Source organism: Phyllostomus discolor, chromosome 10, assembly GCF_004126475.2.
Source record: "Phyllostomus discolor isolate MPI-MPIP mPhyDis1 chromosome 10, mPhyDis1.pri.v3, whole genome shotgun sequence".
NCBI lineage: Eukaryota > Metazoa > Chordata > Mammalia > Chiroptera > Phyllostomidae > Phyllostomus > Phyllostomus discolor.
The window spans coordinates 74185691-74211913 of NC_040912.2; the positions used below are offsets into that span (position 1 = coordinate 74185691).

The 26223-nt window shown below is 38.2% G+C and overlaps 1 protein-coding gene across 1 annotated transcript in view; it reads right to left on the reverse strand.

Annotated features, from left to right (window-relative positions):
* The window catches only part of GRM8 (glutamate metabotropic receptor 8), a 796332-nt gene that overhangs the window by 759504 nt on the left and 10605 nt on the right, over positions 1–26223 (reverse strand). Inside the window, 1 exon segment of the mRNA XM_028526153.2 lies at positions 22812–23632. Within this exon segment, the coding sequence (XP_028381954.1) occupies positions 22812–23321 (510 nt within the window). The 5' untranslated portion in view covers positions 23322–23632.

The window sequence follows — 26223 nt, forward strand, 5'->3', positions numbered from 1 at the left end:
TTCCTATAGAATTATTGGATGTTCTTGAAATCACACCCTGTTCTCTGACCTTGAGAGAGTGAAGCTACATAAAGGGTGAGTAGGATAGATAAAGATAAGGATCACAAGGGGTTTTGATGGAAAGATGGAGTGAACATACTGCTTCCTATTCTTCCCATAAAATAGCTTTAAAAACATGGACATTATATCTACAGCAAACACAAGAAAACTCTGAAGGTACAGAGAAGTAAGGAAGGTTAAAGACCTCAGGACCCAAAGAATGACATGGTGGTGAGCTCCCAGATTTTCTTGTCTCCTCATATATCCCAGGATAGACACTGAAAAAGTCAGAATTCTGGAAATATCAACAGGCAAAGACAAAAAAATAACAACCCTACTCTCTATCCAAAGAACCAAGGAAGGAACAGCCTAGCCCCTTTTAGACAGAAAACTTTTAGATTATAACCACTCCACTTAAAACACTGCAGGGAGGGCCCTGGCTGGCGTAGCTCAGTGGATTGAGAGAGGGCTGCAAACCAAAGTGTCGCAGGTTCGATTCCCAGTCAGGGTACATACCTGGGTTACAGGCCATGACCCCCCACAACTGCACATTGATGTTTCTCTCTCTCTTTCTCCCTCCCTTCCCTCTCTAAAAATAAATAAATAACATCTTTTTAAAAAATAAATAAATAAACTGCTAAAAAAAAAAAAAGCAAAAACGCTGCAGGGAAGGACTGCAGTCTCACCCCCATCTGAACAGCAAAGGCCTGACAGGGAGCCTAAACTGGAATGGGGTTTCCCCATAGCCCACCAGGATGGTTTCAGAGAAGGTTGGGTAGGGAGCCTGGTCTTTCCTCTCTGCTGGGTTCAGTTCCCTGCTGAGGTGGTATTAGACAAGCCTAGTGGACAGTCAGGACTTCACCATCGCCGCTCAGCAGTGTCAGTCCCCAGGGGTGCCAGTAGAGGTCACACAGGAGCAATATCAAGGCACCTCTCCTCACAGCCGGAGTGGTCCCAACTTCAGTGAGAAATTACATTCTTGAAACAAATGAAAAACCAGAAAGATTTGGTGAAGAAGCAGGAATTCTCAGCAAAGAAAGAGAATACATAAAAAAAAATGTGGAAATTTTGGAATTGAAATATACCATTACAGAAATTTAATAAACAATGACAACTCACTGGATGGGTTCAAAAGCAGAATGGAGAGGATAGAGAAGAGAATCAATGAATTTAAGGATAGAAAAATAGAAATTGCCCAATCAAAACAATAGAAAGCAGACTGGAAAAAAAAATGAACAGTCTCAGAGCCCTGTGGGATTACAGTAAAAGATGGCAGAAGCTTAGGTCATCTGACCCCTAGAAGGTGAGGGAAAAGAAGATAGAGCTGAAACGTACAATATTGAATGAAATAATGGCTGAAAATTTACCCAACTTAGCAAAAGATGGCTTTAAGAATCTCAGTAAAAACCAAATAGAATAAACCCAGAAATCCACACCAAGATGCATCATAGCCATGCTTGTGAAAACTAAAGACAAAGACAAAATTTGTAAGTAGCCAGACAAATGATGCATTAACTATAGGGGAATAACAAACTGAATGACAGATTTCTCAGAAGAAATCAAGGAGGCCAGAAGGAAGTGGTGCACTATTTTTCAAGTGCTGAAAGAACAGAACTGTCAACCTAGGATTCTATGTCCAGAGAAAATATTCTTCAGGAGTAACATTCTTATATGAAGGAAAACTAAGAAAATCTATTGCTAACAGACCCACCCTAAAAGACTAGCTGAAAAAAAACTCCCTAAAAAGAAAGGAAAAGATAAAATAAGGAATCTTGGAACACCATGAAAGAAGAAAAAACAACAGAGCAAAAATAGGAGTAAATACAAAAGACTTTACTTCCTCTCTTTAGTTTTCTAAATAGGTTTGTGCTTAAAGCAAAAAACTGTAACACTGCCTACTGTAGTTCTCAAAGTATACAGAGAAAATAGTAAAACAACCATAAAAGGGGAGGGTAATTGGTGGTTACTACACTTCAATGGAACTGGTAAAAGGTCAATACCAGTAGACTGTGATACATTATGTACATATCAATATAATACCTAGAGGAACCACTAAAAAAGCTATATAAACAGACACACTTTAAAACACAATAGAGAAGTCAAAATGGTATTCTATGAAACGTTCCAGCAGCCCCCAGAAAGCAGGAAAAAAGTAAAGTGGAGACTGAAAAGAAGGGAAGCGGGGCAGTGGAAGCATCTCCAGGCCTATGCCTCAGGGGCACTCTGGAGCTAACTAGATCCTTTATATCCAGGAGCACAGTCTATCTGCTGCTCAGGTATGCCTCTGGGATGGGCACAGGCGGAGGAACCCTCCAGCCAATTCCACAGAGTTTTGCCTCAGAAATTACAGTGAGATGGTGAATGTTTGCACTGGCAGTCATGGAAGGCTCTTCTCGAAGCCAGCAGGCTGACCTGCCGCACTCCCCACAAGGCTCCTTGCCAAGGCTTGGATCTCGGCTAACCTTCAGCACAGTGGAGGCTGCCTCCGGGGAGGGGATGGCACATTTACATTCCAATTACCAAAGCCAAAAGTCTCCCCTTCTGTACAATCCATAGGGCTGGGAAAATGGAACTAAGACGGCTTTGATGAACGTCCGATGCATCCTGGGCAAGGAGAAGCAGCAGGCATGATCATCTGGAGTCGTGCTCCAGGTGCTTCAGGAAATGACTGGGTTCAAAGTCAGTCAGCCTTGGTAAATTTCCCCTACCAGGTACCAGGCATCTCCACACTCACTCACACTCACTCATCTTTCTCAGAAAGATGGAAAAGGAAATGAATGCTGATTTCCAGAGTAGTTCCATCTCCCTTTGAGGTTATTAGAGGCAAGAGTCCTGAATTCTTCCAGGCAGGTGGGGAGCCCCCAATCATATATGAACCCATTTCATAGGACCCGGTGGCCCTGTGTCTCTGGCCCCCCAACCCTGTCTCTCAGAAGAATGCTTCTGAAAACTTTCCGTTACAGTTGTTTATAATTTTTATGCTTTAAAAAGAGCAAAAATGTGTCTAGGTAGGATATTTATACATTACATGTCACTCATTGTTCTGAATGTAATTTTAATCAGTTCAACATAAAAGCATCTTAATAGCCTCAATAATGGCACTGGTAATTTAAATATTAAAAAGCACATTAGGGAAAGGGGGGATTTGATTTATTCTCTCCTTCCAAATAAGCACAATCAACTAGGCACACCACCCATCTTTCTCTCCACTGTCCCATCTTTTTTTCTCCCTTCTCCCTTCTTATTTTCCCTCTTTCCTCCCCCTCTGCTCCCTTATGAGATGACAACGATCAGGGTTGTCGGGGCAGAGCCATGATTGACCCCCAAAAATCTGATTACCTCCTCTCCTTCTCAGAAACCTGAGACTTTTTATAAAAGTAGTTCTATTTTTCCCAGAAAATCTCTGATTTTTATGTTTGCCCTGTCTTTAACCAACTATTATAGATTTTTCTATTGAATTCTGTTTTGTGCCCCAGATTCTGGAAAGGTATATTTGCAGACAATACCAGGTGGATTCCCTTGAGTTTTGGGAAATGATCTCCCTTTCACCAAAAGGCAAATGGCCCAAGGAAGGCTCTCATCCACCTACATTTTCTTCTACCATTTACTTCTTGGCACTTGTAAAAATTCAGGAATGTTGCTGAAAATTTAGAAATGGGGTTTCGTTGCTTCTTATATACTATTGCATTTGAAATAAATACCTCCAGTTAATTCAGCCCTTTCTTCCTTGAGCTAATTAGTGAACAATAAATTTCATGGTAATGTTCCCAAACCATTTGTGTGCAATGTGGGGCCCACTTTCCAAATTTTGCTGATTGCAGTACAAAAAAAAAATATGCTCACATCATTTCATGACCATGGTTCTAAAGCTCTCTATCAGGCTTGCTCTCCTCTTATATGTAGGATGTTTATTGTGTTAGTCCACAATGCTCCAACTTTCCACTGGTACACAAAGCTAGTGGTTTACTAAAGTAGTCCTGTAATTCATTTCCATGGAAACCAAAGGTATAAAAAGCTGCCTCTTAAAAAGATTTTGTTTATTTATTTTTAGAGAGAGGGGAAGGAGGGATAAAAGAGAGGCAGAGAAACATCAATGTGTTGTTGCCTTTCACTTGCGCCCCCCACTGGAGACCTGACCCACAACGCAGGCATGTGCCCTGACTGGGAATCAAACCGGCAACATTTGGTTCACAGGATGGCACTCAATCCACTGAGTCATACCAGCCAGAGCAAAAAAAAAAAACAGCTGCTTTTAACTAAAACGAAAACCTAGAGGAACTCTAAAAAGATCAGAAGTATTTTTGAAGTAAACATATAACACAATACATTCTAGCCTTAGTTAAAGAAGCCTTAGAGTGTAGCAAGTTAATAGAGGAAGACTGGACAGAAAAAACCAACTTTTTGTTTGGGCAGTGATCATCATGGTGCGAAGAGGAATACATTGCTATGTCTGGTCTTTGATCCAGGTCATTAGAAGTTTCTCCACATCTGATATAGGCCCTTCTCGAATTTTGTTAGTCTGTTTGCCTACAACGAGGCAGACCCTTTAATAGATTCTGTCACTTGGTTCTAGTTCTTCATGATCACAGCTGTGGTGGAATGGAACAAGCCTGACTGACGGGCAATAACATCACTAATTCTCCACATTTGTAGTCCCTAATCATTTTTTATTTCATTTTCAGGTCATTCACTCAATGTGGCCTCTTACTAGCAACATTAGCAGTGGATTTTGTATGCTTAGGGGCCATTACAAACAAAACAAGATTAAATCAAATGCAAGAGAAAAGAATGCAATCAAGAGATGCAGTAAACAGGAGATATATGAGGCAGCTGCTAACATAACAGGGCATACTGTTTCATAGCAAACTTGTTTTTTGCAAGTGTAGAAAAAGTATAGTATATAGTCAATATAAAAACTGGTAACATTTATTATTTTTATCAAGTGTTATATACTGTACATAATTTATATGCTATATTTTTATATGACTGGCAGGGCAGTAGGTTGTTTACACCAGCATCATCACAAACTCAAGAGTAATGCCTTGTGCTATAACTTTAAATAGCTACAACATCACTAGGCAGTAGGAATTTTTCAGCTCCATTTTAATCTTATGGGGCCACCATCCTGTGTGTGGTCTGTCACTGACCAATAACATTGTTATGTGGCATATGTCTGTATGTAGAACATCCCATCAAAAACAGCAGAATACACATTTTTTCAGGAGTACTTGGAAGGTTTTTCAGGATAGATCGCATGTTAGGCCACAAAAAAGCTTCAATAAACTCAAAAAGATTGAAATCATATCAAGCTTCTTTTCCAACCACTATGGTATGAAACTAGAAATTAATTACAGAAGAAAACTGAAAAAAACACAAATACATGGAGGCTAAACAACATGGTACCAAACAATCAATGGGTCAAAAGAGAAATAAATGAGGAAACAACACCATGAGATGAATGAAAATGAAAACACAGTGTTCCAAAATCTATAGGACATAGCAAAAACAGTTACAAGAAGGAAGTTTATAGCAATACAGGCCTACCTCAAGAAACAAGAAAAACCTCAAATAAACAATATAACTTTACACCTAAAGGCACTGGAAAAAGAAGAACAAACAAAGCCCAAAATCAATAGAAGAAGGAAAATAATCAAGATCAGAGCAAAATCAATGCAATGACTAAAAAATAAAAGATCAATGAAATTAGTAGTTGATTCTTTGAAAAGATACACAAAATTGACTCACATGTAAATTCTATCAAACATTTAAACAAGAGTTAATAACTATTCTTCTCAAAGTATTTCAAGAAAAGTGAAGAGAAAGGAAAGCTTCCAAGCTCATTCCATGAGGCCAGTATTATCCTGATACCAAACCAGATAAAGAAACCACCAAAAAATAATAATCCTGATGAACACAGATATAAAAATCCTCAAAAAATGTATTAGTAGAACTTCAGCTCCTCTGTCTGAACACTAGACATTTCAAGTTCTTAGTAAGTACATGTACCTAGTGGTTATTCCACTGAACAGTGTTAGAGATATAGGGCATTTTCATCATCCTAAAACTTTCTATTAGACAGAGCTTCTCTAGAAGTTGAAATCAAATTTTAAGTTTAGCCCTGGCTGGGTGGCTCATTTGGGGCATTGCCCTGTACTCCAAAAAGCTGTGGGTTCCTTTCCACGTCAGGGTATATACCTAGGTTGTGGGTTCAGTCCCTGGTTAGGGCACGGGAGGCAACTGATCAATGTTTCTCTCACATTGATGTTCCTCTCGCTCTCTCTCCGTTCCTCCTTCCCCCTCTCTCTAAAATCATTACACATATCCTCGGATGAGGGTTAAAAAAGAGAGAAAGTAAGAGATACAGAACCCAAAAGACTACCCCAAAAAACTATTAGAACTAATAAAAGAATTTATTAAATTTATAGGATTTTAAATTAACACACAGAATCTGTTACATTTCTATATACTAATGACAAATATCAGAAAGAGAAATTAAGAAAACAATCTCGTTTATAATTGCAGCAAAAAAAAAGGAATAAAACCAAGGAAGTGAAAGACCTGTACTCTGAAAATTATCAATGATTAAAGATATTAAAGTTTACACAAATAAACAAAAAGATATACCGTGCTCATGAATGGTAAAAATTAATGTTGTTAAAATATCCACACTAACCAAAACTGTCTACAGATTCAATGCAATCCCTATCAAAATACTAAGGCATTTTTCACAGAACCAAAACAAATAACCCTGAAATTAATATGGAGCCACAAAAGACCCCAAATAGCCAAAACAATATTGAGAGGGGGAAAAAAGGCTGGATGAATCACACTTGCTCATTTTCAACTATACCACCTGCTATAGTAATAAAAAAAGTATGGTACTGGCACAAAAAAAAGTTCCATTGTTTTTAAATATCATGCACATTAATGGACATTTTTAAAATGTTTTAGGAGGCCTTATAACCTCAGACAGACAGAAGAATCAGCTTCAGCACAATCTGTCTGCACCTGCACAACAGCACACAGGACACAGTGGGCAGAGTGACCCTCAGTCAACTAGCTTAGTTGGGAAGGACCCACCAAAGAAAGACCTAACAACAGTCAAAACCCAATTACATCCAGAGAACCAACATAAATGGCATAAAGGGCATCCCAAGAGGATCAAGTTCAGGTGATCCAGGAGACTACACCACCAAATTTCACAGGCTTCCGACCATAGAAGTTCACAAAAAACTTCTTTTGTCATAAAGAACACTTCCTTTTTCTTTTCTGTATTGTTGTTCTATTACAGTTGTCCCAATTTCCCCCCATTACTTTCACCTGCCCTGCCCAGCCCCCACCATTGGCTCCCATAATCAATCCCCACCCTATTGTCCATGTCCATGGGTCATTTATACCTGTTCCTTGACTAGACCCTTCCTCTTCTTTCCCCCCTTATCCCCTCTGGTAGCAGTCAGTCTGTTTCATGTGTCCATGCCTCTGGATCTATTTTGCTGTCTTTTTGTTTTGTTCATTAGGTTCCTCTTATAGATGAGATCATATGGTATTTGTCTTTTGCCACCTGGCTTATTTCACTTAGCATAATGCACTCCAATTCCATCCATGCTGTTGCAAAAGGTAGGAGTTCTTTCCTTCTGCTGTGTAGTATTCCATTGTGTAAATGTACCAGTTTTTTGATCTACTAATCTACTAATGGGCACTTTAAGTCTTTATCCACATTGAGTTTATTCTGGTATATGGTATAACCTGGTGGTCTAGCTGATTTTTTTGCATGTATCATTCTAGTTCTTCCAATACCATTTGTTGAAGAGGCTATTTTTATTGCATTTTAAGCCCCTGCCCCCTTTGTCAAAAATGAATTGACGATAGATACATGGGTTTACTTCTAGTTTCTCTATTCTGTTCCATTGATCTATGTGTCTGTTCTTATGCCAGTAACAGACTGTTTTGATTATCGTGGCCTTGTAGTATAGTTTGATATAGGCTAGCGTGATCCTTCCTACTTTGTTCTTCTTTCTCAAGATTGCTGGGCTATTCAGGGTCTTTTTCAGTTCCATATAAATTTTTGAAATATTTGTTCTAGATCTGTGAAATATGTCATTGGTATTTTAATAGGGGTTGCATTGAATCTATAGATTACTTTGGGTAGTCTGGACATTTTAATGATGTTACTGCTTTGAATCCATAAATATGGTCGAAGTTTCCACTTATTTGTATCTTCCTTATTTCTTTCTTCAGTGTTGTGTAGTTTTCTGAGTACAGGCCTTTTACCTACTTGGTTAAGTTTATTCCTAGTTTAAGGAATTAACTTAAACTAAGGATTAAGTTAAAGTAGGCCTATACTCCTTAAATTAATCCTTAAATTAAGGATTTGTTTATTTTACTTGTTGCTTAGTAAATGGGATTTTTTCCTAGTTTCTGATACTTCATTGTTGGTGTAAAAAAATGCCTTCAATTTCCACATATTGACTTTGTATCCTGCTATTTCCCCCAATTCACCTATTAGATTGAGTAGTTTTTTGGTGGAGCATGTAGGGTTTTCTATGTACACTATCGTATCATCTGCAAATGACAGTTTTATTTCCTCCTTTACAATTTAGATGCCTTTTACTTCTTTTTCTTGTCTGATCACTGTGGCTGGAACTTCCAATACTATGTTGAATAAAAGTGGTGAAAGCAGACACCGTTGTCTTGTTCCTGATCTTAGGGGAAAGCTTTTCATTTTTGCCCTTTGAGTATAATGCTGGCTGTAGGTTTCTCATATATGGCCTTTACTATGTTGAGGTTTGCTCCCTCTATTCCCACTGTGCTGAGTGTTTTTATCATAAATGGGTGCTGTACTTTATCAAATGCTTTTTCAGCATCTATTGATATGATCATGTGATTTTGGTCTTTCATTTTGTTTATGTGGTATATTATGTTTATTGATATGTAAATATTATACCATCCTTGCATCCCTGGGATAAATCCCACTTGATTATGGTGTGTGATCTTTTTAATGCACTGCTGGATCCAGTTTGCCAATATTTTGTTGAGGATTTCAGCATCTATGTTCATCAGCAATATTGACTTGTAGCGGTCTTTCTTTTCTTGTGTCTATACCTGGTTTTGGAATTCAGGTAATACTGGCCTCATAAAAAGAGTCTGGGGGTCTTCCCTCTTCTTGAATTTTTTGGAATAGTTTGAGAAGGATAGGAGTTCCTCTTCCCTGAATGTTTGGTAAAATTCACCTGTGAAGCCATCCAGTCCAGGGCTTTTGTGTGCCAGGAGTTTTTTGATTACTGCTTCAATTTCACTAGTTATAGGTCTATTCAGGCTTTCTGCTTGTTCCTGATTTAGTTTAGAGAGATTATGTGTTTCTAAACATTTGTCCATTTCACCCAGGTTGTCAAATTTCTTGGTATATAGTAGTTCACAGTAATTTCTTACAATCCTTTGTATTTCTGTGGTATTGGCTATAATTTCTCTTTTTCATTTCTGATTTTATTTATTTGGGTCCACTTTCTTTTTTTCCTGATGAGTCTGGTTAAAAGCTTGCTGATTTTGTTAATCTTTTCAAAAACTAGCTCTGGGATTTATTGGTCCTTTGAATTGTTGTTTCAGTCTCTATGCCATTTAATTCTGCTATAATCTTCACACCAAAGAAGCAAAATGCACATTATTTTCAAATGCACATGGAACATTTTCAAAGATAGCCATCACAGTAGGACACAAAACAAGCCTCAACAAATTCAAGAAAACTGAAATCATATCAAGCATCTTCTCAGATCACAATGCCTTAAAATTAGAAACCAACCTCAATGAAAAAAGCTCAAAAATTTTCCAATTCATTGAGACTGAACAACATGCTATTAAATAATGAATGGGTTAACAATGAAATTAAGGAAGAAATCAATATACTTCTGGAAACAAATTAAAAAAAACACACAACAGCCCAATACCTATGGGACAAAGTAAAGGCAGTTCTATGAGGAAACTTCATAGCAATACAAACCTACCTAAAGAAGACAGAAACATCTCAAATTAACCATTTAACTTAACATCTACAAGAACTAGAGAGACAACAACAAACAAAGCCCAGAGCAAGTAGAAGGACAGAAATAGTCATAAGAACCATTTTCAAATTGGGCATAAATTATTTAAGGGCAATTCTCATCATGTAGATATAATCAGCATTATCTATATGATTTACATTTGTTTTACTTCAAATCCTAAATTTATACCACTTTGCTAGAATGAAACATCAATGCTACTAGTTTAAATATCATGAATTTTTTAAATAAAATATTAAAATAATATTTATTCATCAACCTTGGACCACCATAATATTTTAGATCACTGGTCAAATATCTAAATTTTTTATTACATGTTTTGCTTAATACCGATCAGTAACAGCTGATATTTGGCTATAATCATAGTCTAAAAATGCAGGTTTTCATTTACTTCTTTATAATTCAGAAAAATACTTAAGAGTAAATATAAATCTGACACTTAAAATCCCAATTCTCCCAGCATGTGCTTAAACCCATCTTGCTGCACAGGCTGACTTTTGACCCCCAACTACTCCCAGGACAGTGTTGGCTCAGGTCACCATGGAGGTGACAGATGGGGTATGCAACTATGGAGGATGCTGGGTATTTCATTTTTGTTAGAGAAGGAAACTGTGGGGAAAATATGCTTAATCTATTGTATTTTCAGCATGGTGTCACCTATAAAGATTAATTTATAAACATAAAACTTACCAAGAATTTTAGCTTCATGAGAAAATGAAATAAAGTAATTCAAAAATAAAAAATGGAATTTCTACTATCTTCTTTCCTCAGGACAGTGAAAAAAACTCAAAGGATTTAAAATTTCCTCCCATTCCAGTGGTTTCAGAGGTAAGAAAACACATCAAACTCCCATTTAAATCATGGGGTTACAAGAGTAGAAATTACAAGTTAAAGTGCCACAGCACTAAAAACAAAATAGTCACTGTTTACGAGACAGAATGTATTTCCAAATCACTCAAAATACACTGCACTTAGAATACTGTAAATTCTCCAAATTTTTACCTTTCTGAGATCTGTAACCACTTTGTGAAACAGAGAAAGTGTACATGTGATTGCTCCCCATTTACTCAAGGGTCAAGAGGAAAGAAAGAAGAAACTGTGAGCTCTTCAAGGATGATGGCTTTTCTTATTGGAATAAAGCAAATAAAACTGATACACTGATAATGCATTTAATTTCCCTCTCAGCAATTAAACTGTGTATCTATGCTTAACGAGAATGGTATAAACAGTCAGGACAGGCATGTGGCAAATCAGAAATTTTTCTTTTTTGATCTTAAGCTACATGGATTTCCAAAGTGCAAAAAATAGTAGGTAGGACTTCACCTGGATCCTCTGGCTCCTTCCTTGCATCCCACAGCAATTCACCTCCTTTATCTTTTCCTACCCCTGAGTGAGAGTGCATAGCCTTCCGCCCTCTGGATGCTTTGTACCCACTTCCTTGGGTCTTAACTGAGGCTCGAGTTTTGTGATCAATGAGAGCTGGGGACATAGCCTTCCAACCTTCCTCATTTTGAATTCTCCTAGGAGACCCTTAAACTGATTCTTTGAAGTTTGTTATAGGAGAAAAGCTATGAAGATAGAATGAGGTTTCCACTTAACTTCCATTTTCATATAACTGAACAGAATCAGGCCTCAGGTCAAAAACTGATGGATTCTCCATGTCTGGAAGAGCCCTTTTCCCCTCCTGGTCTCTCGGTTTATATGCACCTACCTGTCTCTCTAGGCCCAGCCCAATCCCACATAAGCACACAAAGCCTTCGCTAATAACTGCAGCTTCCTCTGGTGAAGCTGGTCTTTCCTTTAAACACTGGCACCACGCTATAGCCCTTATTACATAATTTTAGATTGTTCATTGTTATTTTCTAGGAGTTAGTGGTGTTTCTCCCCAACTAGATTCTGAGCAATGTGAAGGCTTAGAATCTTGTACTTTTCTCATAGTTGTCCCCTAGGGGGCCTACAGTGTCAAACTCAATACATATGCTGATGGAATGCTGAATAAATACCTCCTGGGTATTTATTACCCATGACTCATTATTACCTAATTTCACCTGTTAAGAAGGAGAATAAGTGGGTAATGTGCTGGCATGTCTTCATCTTATTCTGCTTTTCTTGGTGAGAAAAAAAGAGATCTGGCACTCACTGAGTTTAAAGAACTCTATCAAGAACTATTTAGCATTATCTCACAACACTCTGAAAGGATTCCATGCCTCCTAACTAGACCAGAGAATTCCACATTGTGAAAATATCATTTTTCTTTCCCTGTGAAGTCCTTCTACATTTGAGTGCATTAACCATGTTTAATTACAATGAAAATTTACAACACAAAATTGATGTGCTTGGCTGAATTATTCACATTATAAAAGGTGGAGCAAGATAGGTCACAGTGTGAGTCAAAATTGAATATATTGGCTTAGCCAAAGAGTCCGTTTAGTTTTTTCATAAAATAAAGGACAATTTTTTTTCATTTTCACCAATAACTTTATTGATTTGGATATTTTGAGTATGTCAGCTATCTTCTGCTATTGGCTTCAGGTGGATAGAAGACAGGGATGCGGCTAAACATCTTCCAGTGCATAAGACAGCTCCACACCAAAGAATTATTTGGCCAAAATGTCAATAGTACCAAGAAAGTTTGCAAACCGTTTTTGACACATTTGATCAGTCGCAGCACCTTCTCCATACCCTGCACAAACCTTATCTTGCATTTCAGTTGTGTTTTTACCTTTCTTGAAATAATAAGGCATAATATGCCAAAAATGTTGCACATCTTCTTCCATCTTCAATATTAAAATGGCTGCACAAAATTTCACCAATTTTGATGTTTTTTTTAAATGTATGCTGATATGACAACTGTCACAATGCAATCTAACAAAACTGTTTCAAATGAAGTTAAAAACAACCAAGTACTACTAGAGCCATCATGTGGAAAAAAACAAATGAACTTTTTGACCAACCTAGTACTTAGTTCTACTTTTTGTTCTGGCTGTCCAAAAATGAATGTGACTTCTAGAGAAAGTACCTCTGAGTTCTTTAAGTGCTTTCATTTCTGACATCTGTATCAGAAGGTGATAGATATGTGTTATGAAGTACATCTCTAGGAGAAAAGAAAAATTATTCCCTCGATACCAGGTAGTATTCTTTGTCCAGAGTACCAAACACAGCAAAGAAAGGGAATTCCAACCCAAAGGCAAACTTAAAGGCCGCGATCCAGGCTTGGGGTTAGTTGACTGCTTATCCTCAACCACAACTTCACCTTTTATACCATCAAACCAGGACACTCAGAAAAAATCCAAAGGAGCCAAAATTTGTTGTTTTTCTTCAAACCTGAATTCTAGTGGCACTTTTGTTTGGGTGTTGGAACAACACTAAAATTTAGCACAGTTTATCTTTGAGTCATCCAATCTTTATTTTGGTTCCTGTTCATTAAATAAAACTGACTCCTACCACCTGGCAATATGGATTTGGAAAGAACAGCAGTACACCACTTTCCTAGCCCAGCTGGCTGGAGCATGGCGTTCACGAGGTCCAGCTCTCATGTCTGACCTTCAGGCAAACAAGACACTCCCGCTCCGTGCCAGAACCCATTTGGACCTATCAATTGTGCTGTTTCTTGGCCAATGACTACACGTTTAATGCTAACCTGCCATTGTCCATCAAATAAGGCAAGTCAGTAAGAATGCTGAGAAACTGGAGGAGAGGTATAACTCAAAATAAATATCCTACTGAAGATGAACATCAATCTCATCGTCCTCATTCTCATCATTGAAACAAACACTTACAGTACTATATGCCAGGGATCTTGCTTAGGACTCTCTGCACTTTCTTTTATTTATCTTTATTTAAAACCTTATGAAGGAGGTCCTATAATGAGCTATTCTTTACAGATAAGCAAGCTAAGATTTAGAGAGATAAACTAGTTTGATTTAGGTAATATAGCTAATAAGTATTACATCAGAATCTAGAGGAAGCCTGACTACAGAAGCTGACATACTTCATATAATTCATATTAATCTTTTTTACTCAAAAGAGAATCAGCACTGCTAAATAAGTATATTACAAAAATCTATAATTTGAATAGATAGCACCTGATGATAAATATCTATAGGCCACAAATATCTATACAAGAAATCTGCATAAGTGTGATCTGCCACTTGTTCTATAAACAATATAAATGCAAACATTCTTAGAGCTAAGAGGGTAAATATTTTTAAGAACTCTAATATATAGAACTGTCACAATGTAAATACTTAGAAATAGCACAAACACTCATCAAAGCTAGAGTCCACGCTCCAGCCATGTGAGAGGAAGAAAGGGTGAGATGCTGGAGCAAGAATATGTCACCATGGTCATGTCCCTAGGGAGTCCGGTGTACCACTGTGAGGGACACGGAGACAGATCCATGACTTCTCCAAAGCTGGCAGTAAATAATAGATCTGAGGCTGTATTATACCAAGGCACCAACCTCCCCAAATGCAGAGGGAGGCTGGGAGAGTTTTGGAAGGAGACTAATGGCCAACATTGAGAACACATGCCTATTAGCTTGCTGGGCCTAATGGAGTAGAGCAGCAGAGATTGGCCTTATCTGGAAACAAATATTAAGGTGGCTTTGAACGATGCTATACCTAGGCCCCTTCCCACCCCACCAGCCTTGTGCTCATTATGTACTTAAAATACATAAAGATTACATATATTTTTATGTTATTAAGAGTGCTTAGAGATAGGGAAAGTCCCTAATTACAGCTAAAAGAGATGTCTGTCTTTTGCCAGAGAGTGTGTTCTATCAATTAAATGGGTTAATAGGCCATTTTTCCCCACTGTGGGGAAAGAAGAGTCCCTGTGACCCTCTATTGATTAAGACTGCTGTGGAATACTATTTGCAATCGCATTGCATAATGGAAATCAGGAGGTAGCTGTCATGGTTTCTGAAGACAAATTGCTGGTAGCTGAGACAAATCATAGCCCCTTTCATCTCTCACTGTTCTCAGTTCCCAGTTAATGTGTATCTTACAGTCTAGGTTTCTTAAATCAGTCTGCTCTACTGACACAGGTAGTAAAAATGAGTAAAAATGGTAAGCTGAGTGACCCTGCTTTAGAAATTGTGTTCAAGTAACCACTACGGTGACCATTACTCCTGAGCCATGCATTATTTAGTAAGAAACACAACCTCCAAAAGGGCACACAATTAAAAATAGATCCATACAGCAGCTGCTGTGATTATGACCAATACAAACAGAAATCCAACCAGGCACAAGTCAAAAGAAAAAGGACCACTGCCAGACAGAATATTGTTCAATCCCATTTTTGTTTTGTGTCCTCTGACTTGCTAAGTCAGCCAGCAAGTGATGTGGAGGGAGCAGTGGTTCTCAAAGTCTGCCAAAGAACGGCATCAGCGTCACCTGGGAACTGTCAGAAATGCCAAGTCTCAGATCCCAACCAGACCTACTGACTCAGAAACTCTGAAGGTGGGCTCAGCCATCTGTGTTTTCACAAGCCCCCTGGGTGATTCTGAGGCATACTGAAGTTTGAGAACTCCTGGGCAGAAGCCAGGGGGCAACCTTCAGAGAGTAAATCTTCCTAGGAAGGTACCACCTTTGGTTGAGGAAAAAAAAAAAAAAAAACTTCAGAAGACTCGGGGAAGAAACCTGTCCTGAAACCAAATAAAACCCCTGCAATCTTCAGTTTTCTGTAAACCTAAAACTTTCTCTAAAAAAAAATAAAGTCTACAAAATATTTTTTAAACCATTGCAATCATTTGGGTGAATGAGTAGAAAGAAGGGCACAGGATTTTCCTTATACAAACTTATTTTTTTATTTACCTATACCCTGACTTGCTCTAGGAAAGTTTTCATTTCAGACAATGTCTTAAGCAAAATATAGCATCCAGTCACAAGTCATTCTCTTGGAAAGACTCCTCACTACTTTCAAAACAACCTCATTATTTTAAAAACCCAAAAGATAGGCATTAGTTACTAAGTAAGTTCTTAAGATGTCTCCACTACTCAGACCTTTTGAAGGAAAAGAAAAGTAAGAAAGATTCTATTTAAATTCACCAACTTAAAAATCTGCCCCTGCTCCACTCAACAAGAGTCACAATGCCCCTTGACCAATCTGAGCATATGATCACTACACTGATTCTGAGTTACGACATGTCATGAAGAACCACAGCCTGTGACGTGTGCCTGTGTCATGAGTCAGCCTTGTGGCAAGTGTTTTTGGTAATTATAATATTTAATTCAACCCCTTTGCTGGACCAAGAAGGGGATCTATGATACCAAAATTCACCCTAGAGCCAATAGTGTTTGAATGAGCCTCTAGCATTGTTTCAACTTTTGTTAAATAATAAATGATCTTAAAAATGAAAGGGAAGGAATCTATCAGTAAGAGATTTATTAAATAAATTAAGGTCTATTCATATAATGAAAAATCAAGCAGCTGTTAAAAAATTAAGTTTTATAGTTCTCAATCCTGGACAAGTATTTGAATCACCTGGTGATTATTTAAAATATACCAATGACAGAGCTCCATCCCATTTTCATTGGTGTTGGATAGGGTTTGGGCATCTATATTTTTTTAAAACTATCCATGTGATGCTATTGTGCCTCCAGGGTGAATTACTGAGGGAGATCTATATTAACCAACAGAGAAATCTCTCCCAGATATATTATCACATGAAAAATAAAGTCATAAGATACATATCTATTAATAAAATTCTGTTTGAGTATGTGTGTAATTATATTAAAAGATGTGTGTATTTGGATACATGTATTCTTTTTTTTTTTTTAAGATTTTATTTATTTATTTTTAGAGAGGGAAGGGAGAGAGGTGGGAGGGAGGGAGAGAGAGAGAGAGAGACATCAATGTGCGGTTGCTGGGGGTCATGGCCTGCAACCCAGGGATGTACCCTGGCTGGGAATCGAACCTGAGACACTTTGGTTCCCAGTCTGCGCTCAATCCACTGAGCTACGCCAGCCAGGTGGATACATGTATTCTATTTTATACTGTTTATTTATTCATTGCTTATTATTTTCAAAATGAAAGTATCTCTTTTACTTAATTTTTAATTTTAAAAATGTGTTTAGAGAAAATGTGAATTGGTTTAAAAAGTGAAGAAACACATGAAAATGGGAATTATACCATGTCTCCTTCTTTTTCCCCTTGTCCCTCCTTCTGATCCTTTTTCTCAGAGAGTATAAAAGTAAAATACACAAAATTCCATTTTTGCTCTACCTACCAAACACCTATTATTTCCAATATTTGGGGTTCGGGCGAGGGAAGGCATGGAGATGGAGGGGATAGAGAAATATGCTTCATCCATCCATTCATTCATTCATTCATTTGGCAAATATTTTATTGGGTTCCCAGACAGGTCCGTACTAAGGCTGGAAATACAACAACACACAAGATACATATGTCTTCATGGATATCATGGATATCATCCTGCCTTGTTAAGTTTTGTTACATTAACAAAGAAATGTAATCTATCAAGAGAAGGGAGGAAAGACTTCCCAAAGTAGAGATGGACATTTATTCTAGAGATAACAGTAGCCATTGTTAGAGTTACAAGAAGGGGAGTGACCTTACCAAGCCTGCTTTACAAAGTGAAATTGGAACTTGTTATAGTAGCAAGGAATTGACTGAAGGAGTCTATCTTTTAATTTTCCATGTATCTATTTGCCATTTAACAAGGTTTAACATCAAATGCTACCTCCTGCTGAATTTATTGACTGGACTCATTTATCTGTCCATCTAACTAGATGAGCCTGGATATGGCATATTTACTTTTTCAGAGTTTACAGTTAATAAAATTAGTATGCAGTAAATAACTCACAAATGATTGGCTTTATGCAAGTGGTTGCTACAACTAGTAGAATCTCTTAGAAGAAAATATATCTTTGTAAACATAGCCAGGTAGGCAAAGGCTTTCCAGGTAATGGGATGCCTCCCAGTGCTTCATTTACTTACAGGGAGGGCAATTTTAGCTATTTGTAACCAGGACCCTTCCACATGGGAAGAAATTATCTAGCCTACCCACAGATGGATTTCTATTTAAGAGTCTCATTTGATTGCTTTGGGAAGTATATACTACAGATTACATAACCCCTATCCTTCAAGAGTAGAAAATTAACTCTCTGGGTAAAGTTGACCTGAAAAACATGAGAGAAATTATACCTGATACTGTCCTTGTATAACCCCAATGCATCTATGTGGACATTAATGGGCATCACATCCAAGCATCAATGTGTTATTTTTAATGTGGAATTTTCAATCTTTGCACAAACTAAGATCGTGTTTTGAGGAACAGATTTGCTCTAACTTAAAGGAGAGGAGTGGAAATGTTCTAGAAAATGGAAAAAACTCTGAGCTGCTTATCAAACATATGCAAATTCCTTGAAACTGCCTTATCAAATCAATTTAAATTATGGGCTTCCCAGTCAACATTTCCAAAAAGCCCACTCATGCTTTTCTTAATTTTTTTTCAAACTGCACAATCTCAGAGGGCTGGACTCTCTTTTTCTTCAGTGTTCCTGCTGCACAGGAGCCACCACACTGGCATTTTCACCTTAATGTAGGATGGAGCAGTTCTGGGTTTGCTGTTCTGCAGTTACATGTCACATTATCATAACTGATACCACTATTATCGAAAACCATTAATTTGCTACAGGGATTAAACAATCACCTCTGCCCCCATGTTAACCCATATATAAAAGTGTGTGTGTGTGTGTGTGTGTGTGTGTGTGTGTGTGTTTTAAGACACAGTCATGCTTCTAAAAGGTTCAGTTCATTAAAGTCTTGTTCTGTAACTCTCAAACTTGTTTTCACTCCCAACTCACCTAAGAAATATGAGACACGTCAATCATTGAAATGGTCCCTAGGGAGGAGGTTGGGGAGCATGCACATACTCACTGGGTCCTGTCATTGGAGAAGCCTGAGGTGGTTTGATATGCTAACACACACCAGCCCTGGGCCATGAGGAGAGCATTCAGTGTCCTACAGGCCCAGACCACAAGGCAGCTTCTGCCCCCATGTGGTGTCTGGATCTAGCCCCTGTGCATCTGTCCTCTGAAGTGAAAAGGGCCAGTGTTTTTCATTTGCCCCTGAGCTTTGATTGGAAGAGAAACAATGATCGGACAATCTCTCTCCCCTCTAGCAGGACCAGCTTCAGAGGACTTGGCCCCCCATGAGGCTGAGTCTCTGGGAGACTAAATGAACTTCCCAACGGATGCCTGAGTCTGCTTCACAAAGACAAATCATTTCATTCCACATCCTACGGGAAACAGAATCCTCCTCTGACTTAAAGATAGACATACTATATGCAGATGACTGATAACATAGTTCCTTTCCAGAAACCAGACTTCAATTAAGAGAACAGAGAGAGATACAAGGGCAGGCTGCCGCAGGAGGGGCAAGAAGGATGAAGAGGACGGGAGGCCAGGAAGACTTTGTCTCCTTCACAGTTTAGCCCACACTGAATCACTCCATAGCTTTAGCAGGATTGCCTAAAAAAAGAGAACTGAGAAATTTGGAGATTACTTCAAATTTTAGCCCAAATATTTTCTATAAGTTTTAAACAGATCCCAACTACATTCTAGAAACCCCAGCTAACATTTATTGCTAAGCAGAACTGTGAGTAAATTCATTAGTCAAGACCTTGCTTACATCCCTTATAGTCAAGGTTAATATTTGTGTGTTTTCAAACCAAGATGCTCTACCTTCTGTAACTTTATTAACACAGGAATAAGTGGCAATATACTGATATCTATGCGTCTTTTTAGATTCTGTGGGTCTTGTGTTGTCCTGGAGGAGCCCAAGCTGTCCAAAATGTTGATCTTTACACAAGTCATAGTATTTGACATAATCAGATTATTTTTTTAAATAGAACTATAAACCAATCCCAATGTGTTAATTTGCTAAATATAACTTTCATAGCTATTCTAATATTACATGTCAGTCCTAGTATATATGTGTTTAAACAGGATATATTCATACATAAGTGGAAACATTTTCTAAATCTAAGAGTGACTATCATCTCCTAGTTAATATTATTGTGAAGTGTTGTCTGGAGGTCTCATATAAATCATCAAAGTAAGTTACAGTAGCACAAGAGTCAGCTGTAATTATCAAATTCACATCACGTGGTTCCAGGCTGAACTGGAAGATAGGCTGAGCACCTATATATTCTCTCCTTTACTTTTGAAAGATACAAATTTTTCAAGCCCCAGTAATCTAATTAACAAACACGTGTGCTTCTATAAATTAAATGCTCAATCCGTGTCAGGTTGCTGGTTTTAGCCATGACATTTACCAAAACCAATGTCCCCTTCAGGCTACAAGTCATTCACTCTTTGTACTTTGGTCAAGGGTAGCAAGAGCAGCCCCTGTTTGTGCTGACCAATGTCTTGGGAATTGGCCTGGAGCATTAGACTCTTCCCAAAGAGTTAATGGTATTTCTCCCACCTGGTTCGATTAGGCCCCTCCAGAATTACCCAAAGAGTAAGGAGAGGATTGGCCAGTCAATGAGGGAAGAACAGAGCAGAAACAAGCCAAGTCCAAAGTGCATAAAAACAAAATCCACCTTTCAGGTGGCCCAAGAAGGTTCCCAGGTTCCCTTTGGTAGTCCAAGGAAGCAAAGGATGCGGCCAGATCCTGGTAGAACCCCTCACCTGCATTTTCTCATTAAATCCATCCAGCAACCTAACACAATATTAATATCACCATTTCACAGATAAGCTGATTCTGTGGCACAATTAATGTAAACAGGCTGTGAGAATCTCAAATAAGCATTTATCACTTCCACCCCACTGCTCAATTCCTTGCCTAATGTGGCACCAGACCACAGGAAGGAGACAGGATTCCGGGTAATTATGCTGAGATAGATAGGAACCAGAATTAATGTATGAGGGGAGGTAGCAGGAGGAGGAGAGATCTTCATGAAGGTTTTTCTCTTCTCTAAAAGTGAGTGTTTCTGGACCACAGTTGCTGAGTTAATAACAGAAAGAGACTTTGGAGAAGTCACAAGAGGAGATCAAGCGAGAAGAAAATGAAGAGGAGGGGAGGGGAGGGGAGGGGAGGGGAGGGGAGGGGAGGGGAGGGGAGGGGAGGGGAGGATTGGGAAATTATTAACAACTTGCTAGTTTCCCTTGAAAGTTTACAGAGATGAAGAATTAGAGCACCCTTGGCTGCCTGTTTTAATCAGTGTCCTTTTCACAGCATGGGGTGCTTCCTAATGTCCTGCTCAAATGTCTCTGGAATTCCCTAAAGCCTGTTTGCGCCTTCTTCAGTACTCCTTAGACACAGAGAGCTGCTTCTGCTCAGCAGCATGCTCATTTGAGAAAATTTCATCGATCTGAAAATAGTCATTAAGCTGCCACTTAGCATTCTCTTCTCTAAACTAAGACATTCATACAGAAGCTGGAAAGCCACTTGGGGTGAGGGGGTAGGTTACAGACAGGATTCCAGCATATGAAGTGAACCAGATGATATGGCTTTCTAAGATAGCTTCCAAACAAGAAAGCCTGTGATTCAATTCCTTTTATCTTTATTGTAAACTAAGTTTTTCCATTACTTTGTTCATTTTTGTCAGTAGATCTGCCACTTGTCTCACTTCTGCATATTCTTTTAATATTTTTAAATCTAATATGCATAGGGGCAGTTTCCCGATACAAAACAAAGCCTCATTAGGTCAGAATAAGTTGGAAAAGGCATGTCCCACTGAGTAAGAAATCAGAGTGAAAAGTATTTTCAATAAAAAAATTAACATTACAAAAAACTATGTAATGGATATTAACAAATAAGACAGTTAATGAAAGATGACGAGTGACAGTAACTATTTTTATGGCACTTTATACTTTCAAATTGTTGTTACTTACATCATTTTATTTTGCCATTTAATCATATATATAAATGTATAGGTAATAGATCATCTGAATAGACATCTAAATCAAAAAGTCTTGAATTATCCTGCTAAATTTGAACTTTTAACTCAATAAGAATTATATATAATTATTCTAAGTCTGCATCAGAGCAGTCTGAATTAATGAGGTTCTGCTCTATTGTAGCTATAATAAACCTGACAATTTTATGGCCATCTTATATCCCGGAGTGTCACTCCCATCTGCACATTAGTCACTAATATTGTTTCTTCACACAGGAACTTTTGTCATAACAGAGCATCCCACTTTAAAGAAGTTTCATCAAGTAAATTATCTTATACCTCAAATACCACAGAAATGTTTTCTATGATAAATGTGCAAAGAGTTCATTCTACTCTCTAAAAATACTTGCTTTGACTTAAAATGAGCCTCAGCGAAAACGAAAAAGGATTCATGGGCATGGACAACAGTGTTGGGATTGCTTGGGGGAGGGAATATAAGGGAGTGAATGGTAATGGAAAAAATATAATAAAGACTATATATTTAAAAAAATAAAATGAGCCTCAATAAAGAGGATATTCTAAGATGTTGAGAATCAACATGTCACAGGTATTATTATGTTTCTGTTTGTTCAGAAAAAAAAAACAAAAACAACTCAATTAATTGTAAATAATGGAACTAAATTAACTCATGAAGAAGCCTGACACAGAATACTCTCTTTGAGAAACCTGGTGACCCTGAGGGTCTATGAGCATCTTCACCATCTTTACTTTCTTCTTAAACCTGCAGTTAGAATCAGAGCAATTTATTATCCTTTCACAATGGTCAGAAAGACAGTGTCTTTACCTACCTTAAAAAGTCTTAAAATGTTAGCAACCATGATGGACACGGAGCTGGCTGCAGCACCGATGACTCCAGAAATCTTGTCAGGCTTGGTGAAAATGGGCGGGTCTCCATTAGCACACTTCACATCGGAAGCATCTTTCTCTATCAACGCCTGCACAAATGTTAACGACTGCTCCAGAGCGTAGGTGTCCCTGGAGCACGTATCAAGGATCCGGACACCCAGAGTGATATTGGAGAGGAGATCAGGGTCCTTATTAATCTGGTCGATTGCATAAAGCATGGCCTCCAGTCTGTGGATCCCCTTTTCCTTCTTCAGCTCCCCACAAGGCACCCCTCTTTCTCCCTTTGCATGAACAGGGAAGAGACCCCCCAAAATGATGTCCCCATCCACTCGTATGGAATGGGCATACTCCTGGCTGTGAGTTCTTTGCATCATTGTGAGGATCCAGTAGAACTTGGCAGTCAGGAGGAAGAAACAAGGGCAGGAGGCTGATCTCTTTCCCTCGCATACCATTTTCTCCACAGGTGGTGTTGCAATCCAAGACCCAAAGTTTATTCTTGCCACAGAAGGGGGACCACCTGAGGCTGCACCTTCTGGAGGCTACCATCAGGGCCCATGGGGAAAAGGCTCTGTGGGTTTCAGCGAGTTTCCTTGATTTGAATGTCACAGTGAGTTTCCATCAGACCCCTAAGGTTCAATTTTATTTCCATATAAAGTCAACTTGCCTGGAATGGTGCAAAAATTAGAGTAACAGCTGAGGTTCTGATGTTGGGATGAGGTCAATCATTCATGTCCTTGAAGTCAGCCCTGCAGCAGAATTATTCCTGGGGACAGGAAGAGGGAAACAAAAGGTTCAGTTCAATGGGTCTACATTTTTCATATCTGTAAGCCCTATTTGCACCAACCTTTTTATTTTTTGGGCTTAATTTCCCCTATTCAGCAAGAAGCTAATTTTTTTTTTTGTCCCCCTATGATTCTGAACACCTGGCTGCACTGCATCTAAACAGAGAGATTGATGACACTTTTGGAGCAAGGAAAACAGAAAAGTATCAGAAACTAGGTTGATTCTCCCAAGCCAGAAAGTATTTTTATTTACCAGTTTATTTCAATAAATCTAATTTCCATGAAGGTAAAAATCCTGTGATTGATGGCATTATTTCCTTCAAACCTGTTTTTACATTTTACAGCTGTCTGAATTTACCATTTACATTTTGTCCACAAAATCATAATGAAAGGTTATTTTCTGTGATGTATTGAACAAGCCTGTCATCTGTTAATGACATTTTTTGGTGCCTCAGATTTCCCAGTGGGGAAAACGTGATTATTCAATCACAAAAAAAAAAAAAAAAAAATCAGAAACCCACCCAAGGAGTCCAAATGTATAAATTTTGTAGCTTGTAAAAAGATTTTACATAGAGTGTCAGCTATTTTGTATAAATTAGCTTATTGTTCCATGATACCAAAACAAAGACTTGAACATTAAACACATAGGGAGGGTGACATGTGAGGATATTCCTAGTACCATTGTCAGAGTTTCCTACAAAATGTGTCAGAGTGGAAGCAATGGGTATGTTTACAGGTCTGAAGTAAAAACTCCTTGATCCTAGAACCACTAGGAGCAAATCATAGCTGGAGACCAATTGAAGAGCTTCTTCATTTTATCTGACTCAGTGGGGAAAGGAATTATTTCATCAAGGCGAGAGATAAGCTAGAGTGAAATGTCTACAAGAAAATCTATTTTTAAAATCGTTGATTCTAGGACCTTTGCTCTGAAAAAATTCCATGAGATTCTTTCAAAGGACTTTTGAGAAGGTTTAACTGAACAAGAACCGATTTAACATAAGTGAATCTAATATCTGAAACACATAATCAAGAAAATAAACAGCATCAACTTATTTTGGTAGGATGGTTAATCTAATGTTCATCTCTAATCTATTTATATACATGGAGATTTGAAACCTGAAATTTTGACAATTTGCCTCCACCCTAGACAACCAACATCTGCTTGTATTTCCCATTCATTTGTTCAATTTCCAGTTCACAAAATTTTCATTCCATCTTCCCTGTCCCAAAGGAAAGGATGGCACCTCCCTAGAGGACAACTGAACACATGTCCAAGAGCCTTCTGAGAAAGCTTTACTTTTTTTCACTTTCAGATTAGAACGGGGACTCGTCATAGCCCGTTGCCCTGGATTTCTGAGCAGACACCGGGAGAGATACTCAGAAATACACCAATAACCCACTCTGCTGAGATCAGTCTATTCTGCCTACGACAAGCATTCCCTGCCTCCTGGCACATGCTAAGCCCTCGATGTCCTTTATTCTACCCCAATATACTTTTGGTCCAATATACTAGTCCTTTTCTGATTTTTCTCACACTTAATTCTCCTGGCAGCTGTTTTTCCTTCAGAAAAATCTGTGAGTCAACAACAGTCTGACCTCAGGCAATCAAAAGAAAAAAACCACTTAGAAAGTCAACTTGACTTTCTGGATGAAACCATTTAAGTGATGGACACATAATTTGCACCAACCACCCATTAAGGGAAGTAGGATTGTGTTTTACAGTTTCACAAGGAAGACTGGTTATAAAACAGTAAAATCTCATTAACTATGACCACTAATTCAGAACTTAAGACCAAGTCCACGTGGCTGGGCTGACCCTTTGCATATCCTTTCTAACAGAGAACAGAATAAAGAGGTATTTTTCTGGAGAAAAGGAGGGAGCCCTATTGTTCTCCAAAGACCACTCTTTCATTTCACAGAGCCTCCTCCCAATTACTTAAAACATTGCAGAGAATAAATGGTTTTCAATTATAGACAAACATGAAAACTGTCCCTCTGTTCATTATAAATCATCCTTACCTACTCATGTAACATTAACCTCATTCCATTGCTATGAGTCCTGGAAGAAATAAAATTGAGTTTCTTTCCAAAGTATTCATGTTTACAATAATTTTAGTCTCTTTAGCATCTCATAGGTCTGTTTAGAGCTTGAAGTTTAGGGAAAGATTGGGAAATAAATAGCAATGAGGCAGGAATTACTTGTGTTCAATGGATGAATGTCCTTAAATGGAAAGCAAGTGTTTCATTTTGCTTATTATTTATTGGACAGCTCACTTGAGGTTTTGCTTAAGATCCCTCCTTTGCAACATAGAAGTAACGGCACACAACCTCTCTAAATAAAGCTTAGTTTTCATATCTGCAAAGGGGTGACAGAGCCTGCCAGAATACACAGTACCTGGCACAGGGTAAGTGCTCGCTAAACAGGAGCTACCATCGCTAACCTAGTCTGCAACTCATTTCCCACCAAAGCAGAGCAGCTTTTTCCATATTCATCCTGTTGGTGAGGTGTTTACTGAATTCTGTCACTTTAAAATTAAAATCAGAGCTACATATAAAATATTGGAATACTGAA